Raw genomic sequence first — 22,185 nt, forward strand, 5'->3', positions numbered from 1 at the left:
ACCACCATGCTCTCCTAGAGATCACCCCACTCAAGCTGCCCTTGGCTGAAGTCCATCCAGAGTGGCACCACAAGCATGGCAGTGTGCTAGCAGCAACATGGGCCAATACCACTCCAGTTATTCCTGCCCCAGGAAGAGGGGAAGATAACTACTCATACCAGTTTGACCGAAGCCCCAGCAGTGGGCTGGGGGCAGACATCTAGTCTGACTACAGGCCCCACCCACCAATGAAAGTCTCCCGAGGAACAACACAGTGAGAACATCCTGCAGTTTAGTGCAACCACAGTTCTGGAAAACACCTGATCTAACTCAGCTCAAGCCCAAGGTGGCCCCAGATTGGGCCATTAACAACACTGGGACCAAACACTACCCATAACAGGCAAAGGGAGCCATTGCAGATGACTGGACTGAAGGCAAATGCAGTTCAGCCACAACAGTAGAGTGTGTATAAGACACATAGAAGACATCCCTGAAGTGCTAGGCTCTGGGGAACAGAGGACACTGCACTATGGGGCACCACAGAACTTCTTCTTCATAAGGCCACTACTTGAAAAAGCAGGAGATGTAGCTGACTTTCCTAACACATAAAATAGACACAGACAGTTAGACAAAATGAAGAGACAGAGGAATATGTTCCAAATGAAAGAACAGGACAAAAATCACAGCAAGAAAGCTAAAGGAAACAGAGATAAGTAATATGTCTGAGAGAGAATTTAAAGTAATGGTCATAAAGATACTCACTGGACTTGAGAAGAGTGGAGGATCTCAATGAGACCCTTAACAAAGAGAAAGAAAATGTAAAAAAGAACCAATCAGAAATGAAGAACAGAAGCTGAAATTAAAAATACACTAAAGGGAATAAATAGTAGACTACAGGAAGCAGAAAAATGAATCATCAACCTGGAGAACAGAGTAATGGAAAGCAATCAAGCTGAATAGGAGAAAGAAAAAAAACTTAATTAAAAGAGAGAGAGAGAGAGAGAGAGAGAGAGAGAATAGATTAAGGGAATTCAGCAACACCATCAAATGTAACAACATTCACATTATAGGAATCCCAGAAGGAGAAGAGAGAGAAAGGGGAGGGGCAGAAAATGTATTTGAAGAAATAATAGCTGGAAACTTCCCAGATCTGGGGGAGAAAACAGAAATCCAGATCCAGGAAGCACAGAGAGCCACCAACAAAATCAACCCAAGGAAGCCCACACCAAGACACACAGTCATTAAAATGGCAAAAATTAGTGAAGAAGAGAGAATTTTAAAAGCAGCAAGAGAAAAGAAACAGTTACAGATACATGAAACCACATAAGGCTGTCAGATGATTTTCCAGCAGAAACTTTGCAGGCCGGAAGGGAGTGGCATGATATATTCAAAGTGCTGAAAGAAAACCTGCAATGAATAATGCTTCATCCAACAAGGCTATCGTTCAGAATAGAAAGAGAGATAAAGAATTTCTCAGACAGGTGCTCCTGGGTAGCTCAGTTGGTTAAGCATCAAACTCTTGATCTCAGCTCAGGCCTTGATCTTATGGTTGTGAGTTCAAACCCCATGTTGGGTTCAACCCTGGGTATGAATCCTACTTAAAAAAAATTAAAGAATTTCTCAGGCAAACAAAAATTAAAGGAATCTATCACTATTAAACCAGCCTTACAAAAAATATTAAAAGGAATTCTTTCAGTGAAAAGGAAAGATCACAAGCAGGAGCAAGAAAAGTAGAAACCACAAAAGCAGCAAAATTAAATATATCTATTAGGTATATCTATATCCCTTGACCCAGTCAAGGGATTCATAAAATGAAAGCATGTAAAGTATGGCACTATATACATAAAACATGGGGAGGTAGAAGTAAAAATGTAGTGCTTTTAGAATGGACTCATAGGCTATTATATGCACAAGATGTTTCATATAAACCTAAAGGTAACCACAACTCAAAAAACTGATAATAGATATGCAAATTTTTTTTAAAAAAAGGAATCCAAGTATATCACTAAAGAAAGCCAGCAAACCATGAGGGAAGAAAGCAAGAGAAGAAAGGAATAGAAAAGAACTACGAAAACAACCATTAAAAAGTAACTAAATGGCAATAAGTACATACCTGTCAATGATTACTTTGAATATAAATGTACTAAATCCTCCATTCAAGAGACATGGGGTGATGGAATTGATAAAAAAAGAAAGACCCATCCATATGCTGCCTACGAGAGATGCAGACACATGCAGATTGGTACTCATGCAGCAGCCACTGTGCAGACAGGACTTTGCTCACTCCCACACCTCATTCCTTTCTCCCGAAACCATGTTTGACAAACCCATTATGGCTGAGATTGAGAAATTCAATAAGTTGAAACTGAAGAAGACAGAAACGCAAAAGAAAAATCCACTGACTTCAAAAGAAACAACTGAACAGGAAAAGCAAGCAGGCAAATCATAATGAGGCATGCACAGTCAATATGCACTGTACATTCCACAAGCATTGCCTTCTTATTTTACTTTTTTCAGCTGTTTAACTTTGTAAGATGCAAAGAGGTTGGATCAAGTTTAAATGACTGTGCTGCCCCTTTTTACATCAAAGAATCAAGAAATACTGACAACAAGGGCCATGCCTACCTCTCCCTTCTGCTTGTCTGGCTGGCTGGGAAGGGAAAGAACTTGCATGCTGGTGAAGAGAGAAGCTGGGTGGTACAAGAGTGAAATCCAGAGTAAAAACCAAGCTGGCCCAAGGTGTCCTGCAAACTGTAATTTGCAGTTTAATCACAGAACCATTTTTTTGTTCAAACAACTTTAATTATTGGAATATACAATTTTTTGAATGTGCAAATAAAAAGTTTTAAAACCTGAAAAAAAAAGACACATGCAGATTGAAAGTGAAGGGATGGAAAAAGCACTTATCATGCAAATGGAAGTGTATAGAAAGCCAATGTAGCAAACTTATATCAGGCAAAATAGACTAAAACAAAGACTATAACAAGAGACAAAGAAGAACACTACATAATCATAAAGGGAACAATCCAACAAGAAGATATAACAATTGTAAATATTTATGCACCCAACATAGTGACACCCAAATACATAAGGCATTTTTTAACAAATATGAAGAAAATAATTGATAGAAATATGATAATAGTAGAGGACTTAACACTCCCCTTTCATCAATGGATAGATCATTCAAACAGAAAATCAACACGAAGAGTGGCTTTGAGTGACACATTGGACCAGATGAATCTAACAGATATATTGAGAACATTCCATCCTAAAACAGTGGAATACACATTGTTTTCAAGTGCACATGGAACGTTCTCTAGAATAGATCACATGTTAGTCCAAAAAACAAATCTTAACAAACTCAAAAAGATTGAAGTCATACCATGCATCTTTTCCAGTCACAATGCTATGAAACAAAAAATCAACCTCAAGAAAAAATCTGGAAAGAACACAAATACATGGAGGTTAAATAACATGCTACAAACAATGAATAGGTTAACCATGAAACTAAAGAGTAAATCAAAAACTACATGGAGACAAATGAAAATGAAAACTCAAAAGTCTAAAATCTTTGGGACGCAGCCAAAGCTGTTCCAGGAGGGAAGTTTATAGCAATACAAGCCTACCTCAAAAGCAAGAAAAATCTCAAAGAAACTTACACTTAAATAGCCCTAACCTTACACCTAAAGGAGCTACTAAAAGAATAATAATCAAAGCCCAAAAACAGAAGGAAGGAAATAATAAAGATTAGAGAAGAAATAAGTGAAATAGGAACTAAAAAACAGTAGAAGTCAATAAAACCAGGAGCTGGTTCTTTGAAAAAAAAAAATCAACAAAATTGCTAAACTTTTAGCCAGACTCATAAAAAAAAAACACGAAAACACACGAAGAAAGAAAGAAAGAAAGAAAGAAAGAAAGAAAGAAAGAAAGAAAGAAAAAAGAAGACTCAAACAAAATCTGAAATGAAAGAAGAGAAATAATAACTGACACCACAGAAATAAAAAGGACTTTAAGAGGATATTATGAAAAACTATGCCAACAAACTGGATAACCTAGAAGAAATTGACAAATTCCTAGAAATACATAGTCTCCAAAACTGAATCAGGAAGAATAGAAAACTTGAACAAAGTTATTACCAGCAATGACATTAAATCAGTAATCAAAAAAGTCCCAAACAAATGTCCAGGATCAGATGGTTTCACAGGTGAATTCTACCAAACATTTAAAGAAGAGTTAATACCTATTCTCATCAAACCAGTTCAAAAAAAAAGAACTATTCCAAATTCATTTTATGAGGCCAGCATTACCCTGATACCAAAACCAGATAAAGACACCACTGAAAAAGAACTACAGGCCAATATCTCTTATGGACATAGATGCACAAATTCTCAACAAAATATTAGCAAACTGAAACCAACAATACATAAAAAAAACATCATTCACCACAATCAAGTGGGATTTATTCCTGGATTGCAAGTGTGGTTCAATATTTGCAAATCAATCAATATGATACTTCAAATCAGCAAGAAAAAAGAGAAGGGTGCCTGAGTGGCTCACTCGGTTAAGCATCTGACTTCAGCTCAGGTCATGATCTCGTAGTTCATGAGTTCAAGCCCCACATTGACGCATCGGGCTCTGTGCTGACAGCTGGGAGTCTGGAGCCTACTTCAGATTCTGTGTGTGTGTGTCTCTCTCTCTCTCTCTGCCCCTCCCCTACTCACACTCTGTCTCTCTCAAAAATAAATAAACATTAAAAAAAATTTTAAAGGATAAAAACCATGCATTCATTTCAATAGATGCAGAAAAAGCATTTGACAAAGTACAACATCCATTCATGATAAAAATCCTCAACCAAGTAGGTTTTGAGGGAACACACCTCAACATAATAAAGGTCCTTTATGAAAAACCCACAGCTAACATTATACTCAAAGGTGAAAAAATGAAAGCTTTTCCCTTAATATCAGGAACAAGACAAGGATGTCTTCTCTCGCCACTTTTATTCAACACAGTACTGGAAGTCCCTAGCCTCAGCAATTAGACAACAAGAAGAAATAAAAGTCATCCAAATTGGTAAGGAAGAAGTAAAACTTTCACTATTTGCTATGACATGATATTGTATATGGAAAACCATAATGGTTCCACCAAAAAACTACTACAACTGATACATGAATTCAGGAAAGTCGCAGGATACAAAATCAATATACAGAAATCTGTTGCATTTCTATACATTAATAACAAAGCAGTAGAAAGAGAAATAAGAAAACAATCCCATTTATAATTGCACCAAAAATAATAAAATACCTAGTAGTAAACAACCAAGGAGGTAAAAGATTGTATTCTGAAAACTATAAAACATTGATGAAATAAATTGAAGAAGACATAAACAAATGGAAACAAATTCCATGCTCATAGTTTGGAAGAACAAATATTGTTAAAATGTCTATAGCACCCAAAGCAGTCTACACATTTAATGCAATCCCTATCAAAATACCAACAGCATTTGTCACAGAATTAGAACAAATAATCCTAAAATTTGTATGGAATCACTTCACATCCCGACTAGCCTGGATTTCAAGATATACTACAACTGTAGTAATCAAAACAGTATGGTACTAGCACAAAAATAGACACATAGGTCAATAGAATAGATCCCAGAAATAAACCCATTATTATATGGTCAATTAATCTATAACAAAGGAGGCAAGAATATGCAATGGGAAAAAGACAATCTCTTCAACAAATGGTGCTGGGAAAACTGGACAGCAACATGCAAAAGAATGAAACTGGACCACTTTCTAACACCTTATACAAGAATAAATTCAAAATGGATTATAAACCTGAATGTCAAATCTGAAGCCATAAAAATGACACAAGAGAGCACAGGCAGTAACTTCCTCAACATTGGCCAAAGCAACTTTTTTCTAAATATGTCTTCTGAGGCAAGGAAAACAAAAGCAAAAGTAAACTATTGGTACTAAATCAAAATAAAAAGCTTCAGGACACCTGGGTGGCTCAGTCAATTAAGCATCTGACTTCAGCTCAGGTCATCATCTCACAGTCAATCCCACATTGGACTGTCTGCTGTCAGCACTGAGCCTGCTTCAGACCCTCTGTGCCCTCTCTCTCTCTGCCTTTCCCCTGCTTGTGTTCTCTCTCTGTCTCTCTCAAGTACACATTAAAAAAAAAAGAAGTTTCTGCATAGCAAAGGAAACAGTCAACAAAACTAAAAGACAATCTACTCGATGAGAGAAGATATTTTCAAATGATATATCTGATACTGATATATCTGATACTGGGTTAGTATCCAAAATATATAAAGAACCTATAAAACTCAACACTCCAAAATTAATAATCCAATTTAAAAATGAGCAGAAGACATTAATAGACATTTTTCCAAAGAAGACATCCAGATGGCCAATAGACACATGAAAACATGTTCATCATCATTTACCATCAGGGAAATGCAAATCAAAACTACAATGAGATATCACCTCACACCTGTCAGAATGGCTAATATCAACAATACAAGAAAAAACAAGAGTTGGCAAGGATGTGGAGAAAAAGGAACTCTCATGCACTGCTGGTGGGAATGCAAACTGGTGCGGCCACTGTGGAAAACAGTATGGAGTCTCCTCAAAAAAAAAAATTAAAAATAGAATTAACAATAGATCCAGTAATTCCACTGTTGTGTATTTACCCAAAGAATATGAAAACACTAATTTGAAAAGATATATGCATCCCTTTGTTTATTGCAGCATTATTTACAATAACCAAAATATGGAAGCAGCCCAAGTGTCCATTGACTGATGAGTGGATAAAGAAGAGGTGATGTAGATATACAATGGAATATTACTCAGTCATAAAAAAAAAAAAAAAGAATGAAATTGGGACTCCTGGGTGGCTCAGTCAGTTGAGCATCCAACTCGACTTCTGCTCTGATCATGATCCCAAGGTCATGGGATTGAGGCCCACGTCATGCTCCATGCTGAGCACAGAGCCTGCTTAAGATTCTCTCTCTCTCCCCCTCTCCCCCCAACCTGCTTGCTCTCTCTCTCTCTAAAAATAATTTTTTTTGTAAAAAAAGAATGAAATATTGCCAATTGCAGCAACATCAATGGATCTAGAGAATATAATGCTAAGTGAAATAAGTCAATCAGAGAAAGACAAACACCATATGATTTTGCTCATATGTGGAATTTAAGAAACAAAACAAATGAGCAAAGAAAAAAAGATAAGCAAACAAACAAACACAAAAAACCACTCCTAAATATAGAGAAAAACTGTGGTTGCCAAGGGAGAGGTAGGTAGGGGGATGGCTGAAATAGGTGATGGGGATTAAGTATACACTTATCATCATGAGCACCGAATAATGTATAGAATTGTTGAATTGTACGCCCAAAACTAATATAACACTGTATGTTAATTATACTGGAATTTTAAATTAATGAACTAAGAGAAATAAATTATTTTTCTCACACTTCCTGAGTTCAAGCCCCGCACTGGGCTTTGTGCTGACAGCTCAGAGCCTGGAGCCTGTTTCAGATTCTGCGTCTCCTTCTCTCCCTCTGTCCATCCCCTGCTTGCACTCTGTCTCTCTCTCTCAAAAATAAATGAACATTAAAAGAAAAAAATGATTTTAACCAGCATGTTATACTTCCTTCCCCACCCTTAATCCTACCTATTCATTTTTCCCCTTTGGGCATGACTGAGTTGGTTTGCCCAAATCACACCATGAAAAAAACAAATTAAACAGCTCTAATTCTAAATACAAGCATGAAGAAACCATGTCTTCTTTGACTTTGTGTCTGCAAAGTCTGACCATTGTCTTGTACAATATTCAGTAGGTGTCTGATAAGTTGAAATCTGCTGGATAGAAATAATGCATATTGCAGTAATATGGCAACTTTCTGACAAGAAACATATTTGATTATGTCTGGGTACACAAAGCCCGTACTTTAGAAACTGAGGCTTAAAGAACTATAACAGATAAAGGTCAGACTTTTCTACAATGGATACATTAGCTCTGACATAAACAGGCAGCCATTGAGTAGTAGTAGTAGAAGGAGGAGGAGGAGGAGGAGGAGGAGGAGGAGGAGGAGGAAGAGGAGGAGGAGGAAGAAGAAGAGGTGGAGGAGAAGGAGAAGGAGAAGGAGAACAGGACAAACAATAAAGCCAACCCTGGTTAATTACTAAGAAAAAATGAATTCATTGAAAGCTATTTTGTAATTCATAGAATCAGCACAAAGACTGAAGAACTAGGCTTAAAATATCAGAAGAAACCAGGAAAATATAGGTAACCAGAACCACTGCTAAAGCCACATGCCAGGAATAGCCTGGTTAGGTGCTAAGCCATCACCACTGAACGTTGGATGGCACAGCTGGACTGCCACCACCTGAAGCTTAGGGAACCCTGCTAAAACTGCAGACACAACCACCAGTGGATGCTGGATGCCACAGACACTACCCACCACCACAAGAAATTCTAAACTGACCCTGCTTCTTTAGGTAACTCACCACAGATTTCCAATTCTTGGGCAGACTCTATTATAGCTGAAGTTAGGCAGCCTAAACTCAAGCTGTAAGGGAGGAAAAATAACTGGCTTTTTGGCCTCGACCATGGAGTGGACTCTGCTTCTCCCCAAGTCTTGAATAAGATTCCACAAACACAGGAAGTGAATTTGAGTGTGGGTGACCACAATAAAAAAAGATATGTATTTACTACAAAATTACAGTCTGAGAAAGGGATCTAGAACTAGATTAGGATGAAGGGAGTCTCCAAAATCTAGTAAGGGGACATACAAAAGACCAAAAACCTAGTAAGGGGAAACCACACCTCCAAGTGAACTCTGTTTCTCAAGTGGAATGCACTCCCGGAAAAGGGAGCATGAGCTGTATCAGCACTGAAGGGGGACATTACCACAAGGGTCCCATGAAGGGAGGCACACTTCCTGCATCATAGGTCAGCAGTTATGGTTTCACTCCCTTTGAAGTCCCTGAAGTTATGACATGCCTGTGGCCATAATTTCCTACCACCCCTGTTCAGACATTTGCTGATTATTTCCTCCTGGGTTACAGTGATGCTTCTGAGCCGTTCATAATAATGGTGATGGTTACATTTACTGAGTGTTCCAGAGCTATGCTAAGGGCACATGTACTAAGTCATTTTATGTTCACAATAATCCTATGAAGTAGATACTGTGATTACTCTCAGCGTATGGATGAAGAAAGTGAGGCAGAGAGGTTACTTAATTTACCCAAGGACACATCACAGGAAAGCCAGCAGTACCAAGGCTGGAACCAGGCAGTCTGGCTACAGAACCGGTCCTCTTCGCCACCTCCATTTTGTGAGAATTTTCAGCAAGCCCCACTGGACTGCTGCTGTATACCATATATTTCCTTTATTATATCAACCACTACAGAAAATTAGCATTTTACACACCCAGCATAATACCAACACTTCTATTTGCACAACTTTATCAGCCCCTATGCATCAAACACATTTACCAGAATAATAACATTAGAAAAGTCACAGAAGAAAGAACAATCAAACTGTGGTGAATCCCACTCACCAACTCTACCTATGAGCCTTTGATGGATCTCAATTTGTTGCACTCCATGCAAGTTAAAAAAACTGTGTTACCACAGTGTTCAGTGCTGCAATAAATGTATGTATATACTTCTTTGTTTCCATTGCACTCTGTTGCATGGGTGTCCCTGCCCTGAACCTATTCATTTCAGGGCCAGGAAAGCTCAGACTCATCCCCCTGCCATATGCCCACAATTCCCAGGCAAACTTCAGCTTCTGATTCTTTGCTACCTTCTTTCGGAAAGTGTCCATCCTCAGTTTAAAAAAAATAAAAATATTCCATCCATGTACCCTCTCCATTAAGATTATATATATCAGGCAGGGATCAATCAGGAAAACAGGACCATTCTAAATGTTGAAGGAGAGGGAATTCAATGTAGAGAAGGAACAGAAGAGCCCAGTTAAACACAGGACGGTGAAGCAACTTAAAGAGCTTAGCAACAAGAAGCCACTACCACTTCTGTGGCTGGAGGGACAAAAGAAGGAGGTAGTGATATGGGCTTCCAGAGTTTAAGATTACTGGGGAAAGCAGGGACCATGGCAGGTATGTCTGATAAGAACTGGAGTCACAGAGAAGATGCAGCGACTGCTTAAGATGCTGCCCATGGCAGAGAAGAGGAGAAACACCCTAGGCTTTCCTCTTACCTGCTCTTCTGTTTCCTATCAGTCCCTCCCAACCCAGCTGACAGGGGAGCCTGAGAAAAGATCCTGCCAGGTCAGCCCCATTATGACACCGAGTAAATCAGGGAATGCCAAGGAATGGATCTAAGAGCAAACAGATCATGGACAGTTCATGCTTCAATATTTAAATTACATTTGTTGGAGTATTATTTAATTTCTAAAACTAAGTGAATTTATATGTATTATTGAATACATATGTATTTTAATATTAAAATATTTCTGAGATAACCATCACTATTTCAATTCAGCACTGTTTGGGGCAGCCCTAAATAAAGTATGCCTATATATTATTTGTGATTTATTATGTGGTGGTAATATATTTATGATTAAGCTGGTTGTTTAATGAACTATATATAATCCATTTAGTAATATATAATCGGTTCTTATTAATATATTTGCTGTCCTTTTTTCCATTTTGCTATTTATTTTTTCCAATATTTTAGCGTGAAAACTTTATTTTTTATATTAAATATAATTTATTTCCATACAACACCCAGTGCTCATCCCAACAGATGCCCTCCTCAATGCCCATCACCCAATTTCCCCTCTCCCCACCCCACATCAATCCTGTTTGTTCTCAGTATTTAACAGTTTCTTAGGGTTTGCCTCCCTCCCTCTAACATTTTCCCCCCTTCCCCCCCCCCATGGTCTTCTGTTAAGTTTCTCAGGATCCACAGATGAGTGAAAACATATGGTATCTGTCTTTCTCTGCTTGACTTATTTCACTTAGCATAATACCCTCCAGTTCCATCCACATTGCTGCAGATGGCCAGATTTCATTCTTTTTCATTGCCAAGTAGTATTCCATTGTATATATAAACCAAATCTTCTTTATCCATTCGTCAGTTGATGGACATTTAGGCTCTTTCCATAATTTGGCTATTGTTGAAAGTGCTGCTATAAACATTGGGGTACAAGTGCCCTTATGCATCTACACTCCTGTATCCCTTGGGTAAATTCCTAGCAGTGCTTTTGCTGGGTCATAAGGTAGTTTTATTTTTAATTTTTTGAGGAACCTCCACACTGTTTTCCAGAGCAGCTGCACCAGTTTGCATTCCCACCAGCAGTGCAAGAGGGTTCCTGTTTCTCCACATCCTTTCCAGCATCTATAGTCTCCTGATTTGTTCATCTTAGCCACTCTCACTGGCGTGAGGTGATATTTCAGTGTGGTTTTGATTTGTATTTTCCTGATGAGGAGTGATGTTGAGCATCTTTTCATGTGTCTATTGGCAATCTGGATGTCTTCTTTAGAAAAATGTCTATTCATGTCTTCTGCCCATTTCTTCACTGGATTATTTGTTTTTTTGGTGTGGAGTTTGGCGGGTTCTTTATAGATTTTGGACATTAGCCCTTTATCCGATATGTCATTTGCAAATATCTTTTCCCATTCCGTCGGTTGCCTTTTAGTTTTGTTGCTTGTTTCCTTTGCAGTGCAGAAGCTTTTTATCTTGATGAGATCCCAATAGTTCATTTTTGCTTTTAATTCCCGTGTCTTTGGAGATGTGTCGAGAAAGAAATTGCTGTGGCTGAGGTCAAAGAGGTTGTTGCCTGCTTTCTCCTCTAGGGTTTTAATGGTTTCCTGTCTCACATTCAGGTCCTTCATCCATTTTGAGTTTACTTTTGTGAATGGTATAATAAAGTGGTCTAGTTTCATTCTTCTGCACGGTGCTGTCCAGTTCTCCCAGCACCATTTGTTAAAGAGATTTTTTTCCATTGGATACTCTTCCCTGCTTTGCCAAAGATTAGTTGGCCATACATTTGTGGGTCCAATTCTGGGTTCTCTATTCTATTCCATTGGTCTATGTGTCTGTTTTTGTGCCAAAATCACACTGCCTTGACGATTACAGTTTTGAAGTAGAGGCTAAAGTCTGGGATTGTGATGCCTCCCACTTTGGTTTCCTTCTTCAATATTACTTTGGCTATTCGGGGTCTTTTGTGGTTCCATACAAATTTTAGGATTGCTTGTTGAGAAGAATGCTGGTGCAATTTTGATTAGGATTGCATTGAATGTGTAGATTGCTTTGAGTAGTATTAACATTTTAACAGTATTAATTCTTCCAATCCAAGAGCACGGAATGTTTTTCCATTTCTTTGTATCTTCTTCAATTTTCTTCATAAGCTTTCTATAGTTTTCAGCATACAGATCTTTTACATCTTTGGTTAGGTTTATTCCTAGGTATTTTATGATTCTTGGTGCAATTGTGAATGGGATCAGTTTCTTTATTTCTCTTTCTGTTGCTTCCTTATTGGTGTATAAAAATGCAACCTATTTCTGTACATTAATTTTTACCCTGCGACTTTGCTGAATTCATGTATCAGTTCCAGCAGACTTTTGGTAGAGTCTGTCGGGTTTTCCATGGTAGAGTATCATGTCGTCTGCAAACTGTGAAAGTTTGACTTCATCTTTGCCAATTTTGATGCCTTTGAAGCATAGAAAAAAGTTAAGGGGACTCTACAGTGAACATCCATACACATACCAACTGGATGTTACAATTAACATTTTGCCATGTTTGCTTTATCACATATCTACCTATCTCTGCATCCTTCTACCCATCCATTAACCTATCTTTTTGTTTTAAAGTTTTTATTTTAATTTCAGTTAGTTAACATACGGTGTAATATTACTTTCAAGTGTACAATACAGTGATTCAAAACTTTCATACATCACCCGGTGCTCATTACAACAACTGCACTCCTTAATCCCTATCTCCTATTTCACCCATCCCCCACCCACCTCCCCTCTGGTAACCATCAGTTTGCTCTCTATAGTTAAGAGTCTGTTGCTTGGTTTGCCTCTCTCTGTCTTTTTCCCCCTCTGTTCATTTTTTTTTTGTTTCTTAAATTCCATATATGAATAGAACTATATGCCATTTGTCTTTCTCTGAATGACTTATTTAACTCAGCATTACACTCTCTAGCTCTATCCACGTTGTTGCAAATGGCAAGTTTACATTACTTTTTATGGCTGAATTATATTCCATTATATACACGCACACACATACATACATGCATGCATACATATCACTTTTTCTTCATCCATTCATTAATTGATGGACACTTGGGATGCTTCCATAATTTGGCTATTGTAAATAATGCTGCTATAAACATAGAAGTGCATGTATCTCTTTGAATTAGTGTTTTTGTATTCTTTGGATAAATACCTAGTAGTGCAATTGCTGGATCATAGGGTAGTTCTATTTTTAGCTTTCTGAGGAAGCTCTGTACTCTTTCTCACAGTGGCTGCACCAGTTTGCATTCCCATCAACAGTGCACGAGGGTTCCTTTTTCTCCAAATCTTCACCAACACCTGTTGATTCTTGTATTTTTATTTTAGCCATTCTGACAGGTTGAGGTGATATTTCATTGTAGTTTTGATTTGCATTTCCCTGATGGTAAAGGATGATGAACATCTTCTCATATGTCTGTTGGCCATCTGGATGTCTTCTTTGGAGAAATGTCTGTGCACATCTTCTACCCATTTTTTAAATTGGATTATTTGTTTTTTGGTATTGAGTAGTATAAGTTCTTTATATTTTTCAGATACTAACTCTTTACTGGATATGTCATATGCAAATATCTTCCCCCATTCCTTTTGGTTCTTGATTGCTTCCTTCACTGTGCAGAAAGTTTTTGTTTTGATGTAGTTTCAAAGTTTATTTTTGCTTTTGTTCCCCTTGCCTCAGGAGACATATCTAGAAAAAAGCTGCTATGGCCAATGTCAAAGAAGTTACTGCCTGTGTTCTTCTCTGGGATTTTTATGGTTTCAGGTCTCACATTTAGGTCTTTAATCCATTTTGAGTTTATTTTTGTGAATGGTGTAAGAAAGTGGTCCAGGTTCATTCTTCTGCATGTTGCTGTCCAGTTCTCCCAGCACCATTTGCTAAAGAGACTCTCTTTTTTCCACTGGATACACTTTCCTGCTTTGTCAGATTAGCTGGCCATACATTTATGGGTCCAATTCTGGGATCTCTATTCTATTCAATTGGTCTATGTGTCTGTTTTTGTGCCAATACCATACCATCTTGATGATTACAACTTTGTAGTACAGGCTAATGTCCAGGTTTGTGATGCCTCCTGCTTTGGTTTTTTTCTTCAAGATTGATTTGGCTATTTAAGGTCTCTCATGGTTCCAAATTTTAGAGTTGTTTGCTCTAGGGCTGTGAAAAATACTGTTGGTATTTCTATAGGAATTGCATAAAATGTGTAGATTGCTTTGGGTAGCATAGACATTTTAAGAATGTTCTTCCTATCCATGATCATAGAATGTCTTTCCATTTCTTTGTGTCAACTTCAATTTCTTTCATCAGTGTTTTTAAGTTTTCAGAGTACAGGTCTTTCACCTCTTTGGTTAGATTTATTCCCTATTATTTTTGGTGCAATTAAAAATGGCATTGTTTTCTTAACTTTTCATTTTACTGCTTCATTATTAGTGTATAGAAATGCAACAGATGGGGTGCCTGGTTGGCTCAGTCAGTTAAGCATCAGACTTTGGCTCAGGTCATTATCCACCATTGTGGATTCAAGCCCCGCATCAAGCTCTGTGCTGACAGCTCAGACCCTGGAACCTGCTTCAGATTCCAGGTCTCCCTCTCGCTTTGCTCCTCCCTTATTCGCTCGCTCTCTCTCTCTCTCTCTCTCTCTCTCTCTCAAAAATAAACAAACAAACAAACAAAAAAAGAAATGCAACAGATTTCTGTACATTGATTTTGTATCCTGCAACTTTACTGAATTCATTTATGAGTTCTAGTAGTTTTTTGGTAGCACCTTTAGGGTTTCTATATGCAGTATAATGCCATCTGCAAATAGTCAAAGTTTTATTCTTCCTTACCAATTTGGTATTTCTTTTATTTCTTCTAGTTGTTTGATTGCTGTGGCTAGGGACTTCCAATACTATGTTGAATAAAAGTGGTGAGAGTGGATATCCTGGTCTTACTCCTGATCTTAAGGGAAAACCTCTCCATTTTTCCCCATTAAGGATTATGTTAGCTGTGGGTTTTTCATAAATGGCCTTTATTATGTTGAAGTATACCTCAAAACCTACTTTGTTGAGGGTTTTTATCATGAATGCATGTTGTACTTTGTCAAATGGTTTTTGAACCTGTGTCTATTGAAATAATCATATGGTTTTTATCCTTTCTTTCATTGATGTGATGTATCATGTTGATTGATCTGCAAATATTGAACCACCCTTTCAACCCAGGAATAAATCCCACTTGATTGTGGTGAATGATTTTTTTATGTATTGTTGGATTCAATTTGCTAGTATTTTGTTGAGAATTTGTGCATCAATGTTCATCAGAAATACTGGCCTGTAGTTCTCTTTTTTAGTTGTGTCTTTATCTGTTTTTGGTATCAGGGTAATGCTGGCTTCATAAAATTAATTTGGAAGCTTTCCTTCCTTTTCTATTTTTTGGAATAGTTTGAGAAGAATAAATATCAACTCTTCTTTAAATATCTGATTGAATTCACTCTGAAGCCATTTGATCCTGGACTTTTCTGTTTCTTGGGAGTTTTTGTTTTTTGGTTTTTTGGTTTTTTTACTGATTCAATTTCTTTGCTTGTTATCAATCTGTTCAAATTTTCTATTCTTCCAGTTTCAGTTTTGGTTATTTATGTGTTTCTAGGAATTTACCCATTTCTTCTAGGTTGTCCAATTTGTCGGCAAATCATTTTTCATGCTATTCTCTTACAATTGTTTGTATTTCTGTGGTGTTGTTTGTATTTCTCCTCTCTCATTTTGTGATTTTTTAATATTTAGGTCCCTTCACTTTTCTTTTTGGTAAGTCTGGCTAGAGGTGTATCAACTTTATTTTTTTTTCAAAGAACAAGATCCTGGTTTCATTCATCTGTTCTATTGGGTTTTGTTTGGTTTGATTTGGTTTGGTTTTTTAGTTTCTATATCAATTTATTTCTGTTCCAATATTTATTATTTCCTTCCTTCTGCTAGCTTTAGGTTTTGTTTGTTGTTCTTTTTCTAGCTCTTTTAGTTGTCAGGTTAGGTTGTTTATTTGGTATTTTTCTTGCTTCTTGAGGTAGAACCCTATTGCTATACACTTTCCTCTTAGAACTGCTTTTGCTGCATACCAAAGGTTTTGGACCACTGTGTTTTAATTTTCAGTTGTTTCCATGTATTTTTTTGTTTCTTCTTTTATTTAATAGCTGACCCATTCATTGTTTAGTAGCATGTTATTCAACTCTATGTATTTGTGTTCTTTCTAGATTTTTTTATCGTGGTTGACTTCAGTTTCATATCATTGTGTTCAGAAAAGGTGCATGGTATGACTTCAATCTTCTTGAATTTGTTGGGCTATTATGTGATGTATTCTGAAAAATGTTCCACATGCACTTGAAAAGAATGTGTGTTCTGCTATTTTAGGATGGAATGTTCTGAATATGTCTTTTAAATCCATCTCATCCAATGTGTCATTCAGATCATTGTTTCCTTATTGATTTTCTGTTTAAATGATCTGTCCATTGATCTAAGTGGGATATTAAAGTCCCCTACTATTATTGCATTATCATCAATTAGTTCCTTTATGTTTGTTATTAACTGCTTTATGTATGTGGGTGCTTCTGTATTTGGTGCATAAATATTTACAATTGTTATATCTTTTTGTTGGATTGTCCTCTTTATTATGATATAGGGGCCCTTTTTTTGTCTCTTATTATAATCTTTGTTTTAAAGTCTACTTTGTTCAATGTAAGTATTGCTATGTATTGCTACTCCAGCTTTCTTTCGATATCCATTTACATGATAGATATTTCTCCATCCCCTCACTTTCAATCTGTAAATGTCTTTAGGTCTAAAATGAGTCTCTTATAGATGGCATATAGTTGGGTCGGTTTTTTTTAATCCATTCTGTCATCCTATGTCTTTTAATTGAAGCATTTAGTCCATTTACATTCAAAATAATGATTGGTAGATATGTATCTATTGTCATTTTATTATTTGTTTTGTGGATGTTTCTGAAGTTTTTCTCTGATCCCTTCCTTTCTTTCTCTCTTTCGTGGCTTGCTAATTTTCTTTAGTGATATATTTCAATTTCTTTCTCTTTATTCTCTGCATATTTATTAGTGGATTTTGATATATTGTTACCATTAGGGTTGTATGTAAGCTCTTCTACATATAGTAATCTACATTAAGTTGATGGTCATTTAAAGTTGAACCCATTCTTTACTCCTGTCCTCCCCACATTTAGGTATATGTGTTACATTTTACACCCTTTATTTTGTGAGATCCTTGACCGGATTTTTTTAACAGAATTTTAATTTTTACTGCTTTTGTGTTTCCCAACTTCATACTGTCATTTTTGGTCTTTCCTTTCCATTCAGAATCCTCTTTAATATTTCTTGCAGGGTTGGTTTGTGGTCATGAATTCCTGTAGTTTTTGTTTTTCTGGTTAACTCTTTATTTCTCCTTATATTAGAGTATTTTTGACTTCAGATTTTTCCCATTCAGCCCTTTGAATATATCATGCCACTCCCTTCTAGTTTAGAAAGCTTCTGCTGAAAAATCACCTGCTAGTCTTACACATTTTCCCTTGTAAGCTACTGTCTTCTTTTGTCTTGCTGCTTTAAAATTTTTTTATTACTATAATTTGCCAATTCAACTACAATATGTGGATCTGCTTTTGTTGATTCTTATGGGAGTTCTTTGTGCCTCCTAGATCTGGATATCTATTTCCTTCCCCAGATTAGGAAAGTTTTCAGCTATTATTTCTTCAAATAAATTTTCTCTCTCTTCTTCTTCTGGACTCCTATAATACAAATGTTTCTACATTTGATGGAGTCAGAGTTCCCTAAGTCTATTCTTGTTTTGTATAATTCTTTTTTCTCTCTTTTGTTCAGCTTGATTATTTTTCATTATTCTGTCTTCTAATTCACTAATTTGTTCCTCTGCTTCTTCCTTCTGCTGTTCATTCCATCAAGCATATTTCTCATTTTGTTTATTGTACCATTTATCTCTGTCATATTATTCCTTACCTCCAGGCTTTAAGCCCCACTGGTTGCCAGAAGTCACAAAATTCAGCCCCTATCACCTTCCAAGAAATTGATATGGGGATTCATTTTCCCCATGTGCTCGCCTATATGTTAGTCTGTCTCTCACCCTTCTCCATGACCACAGCTCTCTCCCCACCACAGCAGCCATAATCTGTTTCTCTCCCGAACTACATCTCTGTACTTCCTACTTTCTTTGATGTAGCCTCTTCCCTGCCTTCAGTTCCAAGTCTCCAGTCTGGAAGACTCCAGTCTGCCAGTCTCCAAGTCAATTTCTGGGGTTTTTAGGATGGTTTGATAGTTATCTAGTTGTATTCATGGGACAAGGCAAGACTAGGGTCCTCCTACTCTGCCACCATCTTCTTTGTTTTTAAGTAGACTCCACGCCAAGTGTGGAGCCCAATAAGGGGCTTGAATCCACAACCCTGAGATCAAGACCTGAGCTGAGATCAAGAGTTGGATGCTTCACTGCCTGAGCCACCCAGGCAGTCCCTCTGCTGCCATCTTCTAAACTCCCCCTTCTATCTTATTTTTTTAATGGATTTCAAAGTAACTTGCAATATCAGGACACTTCCCCCCAAAACACTTTGGTATGTACATCATTAAATAGAGCTTAATATCTGTGTACAGTTATTTTCAAGATAAAAATTATGTATAGTGAAATGCAAAAATATTAACTGTGATAGTTGATGAATCTGTCAAATGCATAGTCCAACCCCCATCAATTTAAGAATATTAGTGTTAATCCAAGCAGTTCACTTTTGTTCTTTCCCTCTCAATCCTGGCACACACTCCTCTAGAGGCAACCAGTGTTCAGATTTTTTTTCAGCATAATTTAGTTTTGCTTGTTCTGGAATTTTATTTAAATGGAATTACGAAATATTTGCTCTTTCGTATACTTCTTTCACTTAGTACAGCTTTATATCAGTGTTTTGGGGTTTTAGATTTTTTTCATGTTGTTGTGTACATGAGTAGTTTCTCATTTTTATTGCCCAGTAGTAGTAGTTTGTTTGTTCGTTTTCAATATACCATGGTATCTTTATACTTTCTCTTATGGATGGACTCCTAGGTTGTTTCCAAGTTTTTTAATGCTGTACATTATTCTTGTATAAGTGTTTTTATGGAGATATTTTTCATTTTTCTTGGGTAAATACCTAAAAGTAGAATTTCTGGTTCATAAAAAAGTCATATGCTTAGACCATTCAAGAAACTTACAGATGATTTTCCAAGGTGATGAAACCCATTTTACAGAGCCACCTACCAACAATAAATGGGTGTTCTGGTTGCTCCACATCCTCTCCAACATTTGGTGATAGCAGACTTTTAAAAATTATCCATTCTAGTGGGTATCAAATGTTAGCTCATTGTGGTTTTAAGTTGCATTTCCCTGATGACTAATGATGTTGAGCACATTTTCATGTGTTTTTATTAATCATTGGCCATTTGTACATTTTCCTTTTGAAGTATCTCTGCAAATATTTTGCTCATTTTTATTAGGGTGCTTTTCTTTTTATTATTATTATTATGTCTTTTATAAGATCCAAGTTAAATAAACTCTTTTAAGTTCATAAAGCAAGATACATGAACTATGCTGCCCCAACACATTTTTGGTCATCATATTAGTAACTAGATTAATAAAAACTTTAATTTCCCTTTAAAAAAACTAAAACCTTATTTTTTACCAAATTCTTTCTAAAAAAAAATCATATTAAAACCTCCTCCTCCTCCTCCTCATATTCAACCTGTATATACAGGGATATACACAGTGGGTATATACAAGTGTTGTATTCAATGGTATAGCTACATGTTTCTGTAAAACAATATATACCCCTTCCTCTCTATTCTACATCAGTGCTTATAATCTTTTTTTCTAGATTCTCTGGACTTCAGAGTTCAAACCCCAGATCTATGCATAGTTTTCTAGACACAGTTCTTATCTCCTGTTTTCTAGAGAAGAAATCTTGACCAAACTTAGATGTGAATCAGCCCTTCCAGACTACTCTTCTAGTTATTCTTAAATCATCTTACTTTTCTACCTTATTTCCTAGTGATGTTGCTCACTTTGAACTCAGTTCACACTCAAGAAAAAGTGTTATCAATGTATGTCATCTAATATCTTAAAGATATTAATAAAAGAATATTAGCAAAATGAATGGAACAGATTATACAGAGAAAGAGATGAGCTAGAATAAACAATCCTAAAATTTTTATGGAACCACAAAAGACCCCAAATAACCAAAGTAATGTTGAAAAAGAAAAACAAAGCAGGAGGCATCACAATCCTGGACATTAGCCTGTACTACAAAGTTGTAATCATCAAGATGGTATGGTATTGGCACAAAAACAGACACATAGACCAATTGAATAGAATAGATAACCCAGAATTGTCCCACAAATGTATGGCCAACTAACCTGACAAAGCAGGAAAGTGTATCCAGTGAAAAAAAGAGAGTCTCTTTAGCAAATGGTACGGGGAGAACTGGACAGCAACATGCAGAAGAATGAACCTGGACCACTTTCTTACACCATTCACAAAAATAAACTCAAAATGGATTAAAGACCTAAATGTGAGGCAGGAAACCATCAAAACCCTAGAGGAGAAAACAGGCAACAACCTCTTTGATCTCAGCTGCAACAATTTCTTACTAGACCCATGTCCAAAGGAAAGGGGAATAAAAGGAAACATGAACTATTGGAACTTCATCAAGATAAAAATCTTCTGCACAGCAAAGAAAACAATCAACAAAACTAAAAGCCAACTGATGGAATGGGAGAAGATATTTGTAAATGACATATCAGATAAAGGGTTAGTATCCAAAATCTATAACTTACCAAACTCAACCGAAAAAATACCAGTGAAAAAAATGGGCAGAAGACATGAATAGATACTTTTCCAAAGAAGACATCCAGATTGCCAATAGACACATGAAAAGATGCTAACATCACTCATCATCAGAGAAATACAAATCAAAACTACATTGAGATACCACCTCACACCAGTCAGAGTGGTTAAAATTAACAACTCAGGAAACAACAGATGTGGGCAAGGATGTGGAGAAATGGGAACCCTCTTGCACTATTGGTGGGAATGCAAACTGGTACAGCCACTCTGGAAAACAGTATGGAGGTTCATCAAAAAATTAGAAATAGAAATACCCTATGACCCAGCAATTGCACTACTAGGAATTTATCCAAAGGACACAGGAGTGCTGATTCATAGGGGCACATGCACCCTAATGTTTAGAGCAGCACTATCAACAACAGCCAAATTATGGAAAGAGCCCAAATGTCCACCAACTGATGAATGGATAAAGAATATGTGGTTTATATATACAATAGAATACTACCTGGCAATGAGAAAGAATTAAATATTGCTATTTTGCAACAACATAGATGGAACTGGAGGGTATTATGCTAAGTGAAAAAAGTCAGTCAGAGAAAGACAGATATCATATGTTTTCTCTCATATGTGGAATTTGAGAAATTTAACAGAAGACCATGGGGGAAGGAAGGGGGAAGAAACTAGTTTCAAACAGAGAGGGAGGCAAACCATAAGAGACTCTTAAATACAGAGAACAAACTAAGGGTTGATGGGGGCCTGGGGGGTGGGGGGGAGAAATGGGTGATGGACTCTGGGGAGGGCACTTGTTGGGATGAGCACTGGGTATTGTATGTAAGCGATGAATCATGGGAATCTACTTCTGAAACCAAGCGCACACTGTATGTTAGCTAACTTTACAATAAATTATATATATGTATATATATATGTATATATATGTATATATATATATACATATATATATATAAATTATATTTAGAAAAAGAAAAAAAAAGAGAGATGAGAAAAGTGGAATGGTTGGAACTCTTTAGGTTGCAGGGTAACAGAAACCCAGCTTGACTTAGATTAGGTAAAAAAGGAAATGTATTGGTTTGGGTGCTAC

General features: G+C 36.7%; 1 protein-coding gene across 1 annotated transcript; it reads left to right on the top strand.

The window, feature by feature from the left end:
* Positions 1-2,293: 2,293 nt before the first annotated feature.
* On the top strand, positions 2,294-2,554 carry LOC132663154 (thymosin beta-4-like). Its single transcript, XM_060609199.3, has one exon. The coding sequence runs from the start codon at positions 2,294-2,296 to the stop codon at positions 2,426-2,428; it is 135 nt and encodes a 44-aa protein (XP_060465182.1). The 3' UTR covers positions 2,429-2,554.
* Positions 2,555-22,185: the final 19,631 nt, after the last annotated feature.

This window comes from Panthera onca, chromosome D4 (assembly GCF_046562875.1).
Source record: "Panthera onca isolate mPanOnc1 chromosome D4, mPanOnc1 haplotype 2, whole genome shotgun sequence".
Classification (NCBI taxonomy): domain Eukaryota; kingdom Metazoa; phylum Chordata; class Mammalia; order Carnivora; family Felidae; genus Panthera; species Panthera onca.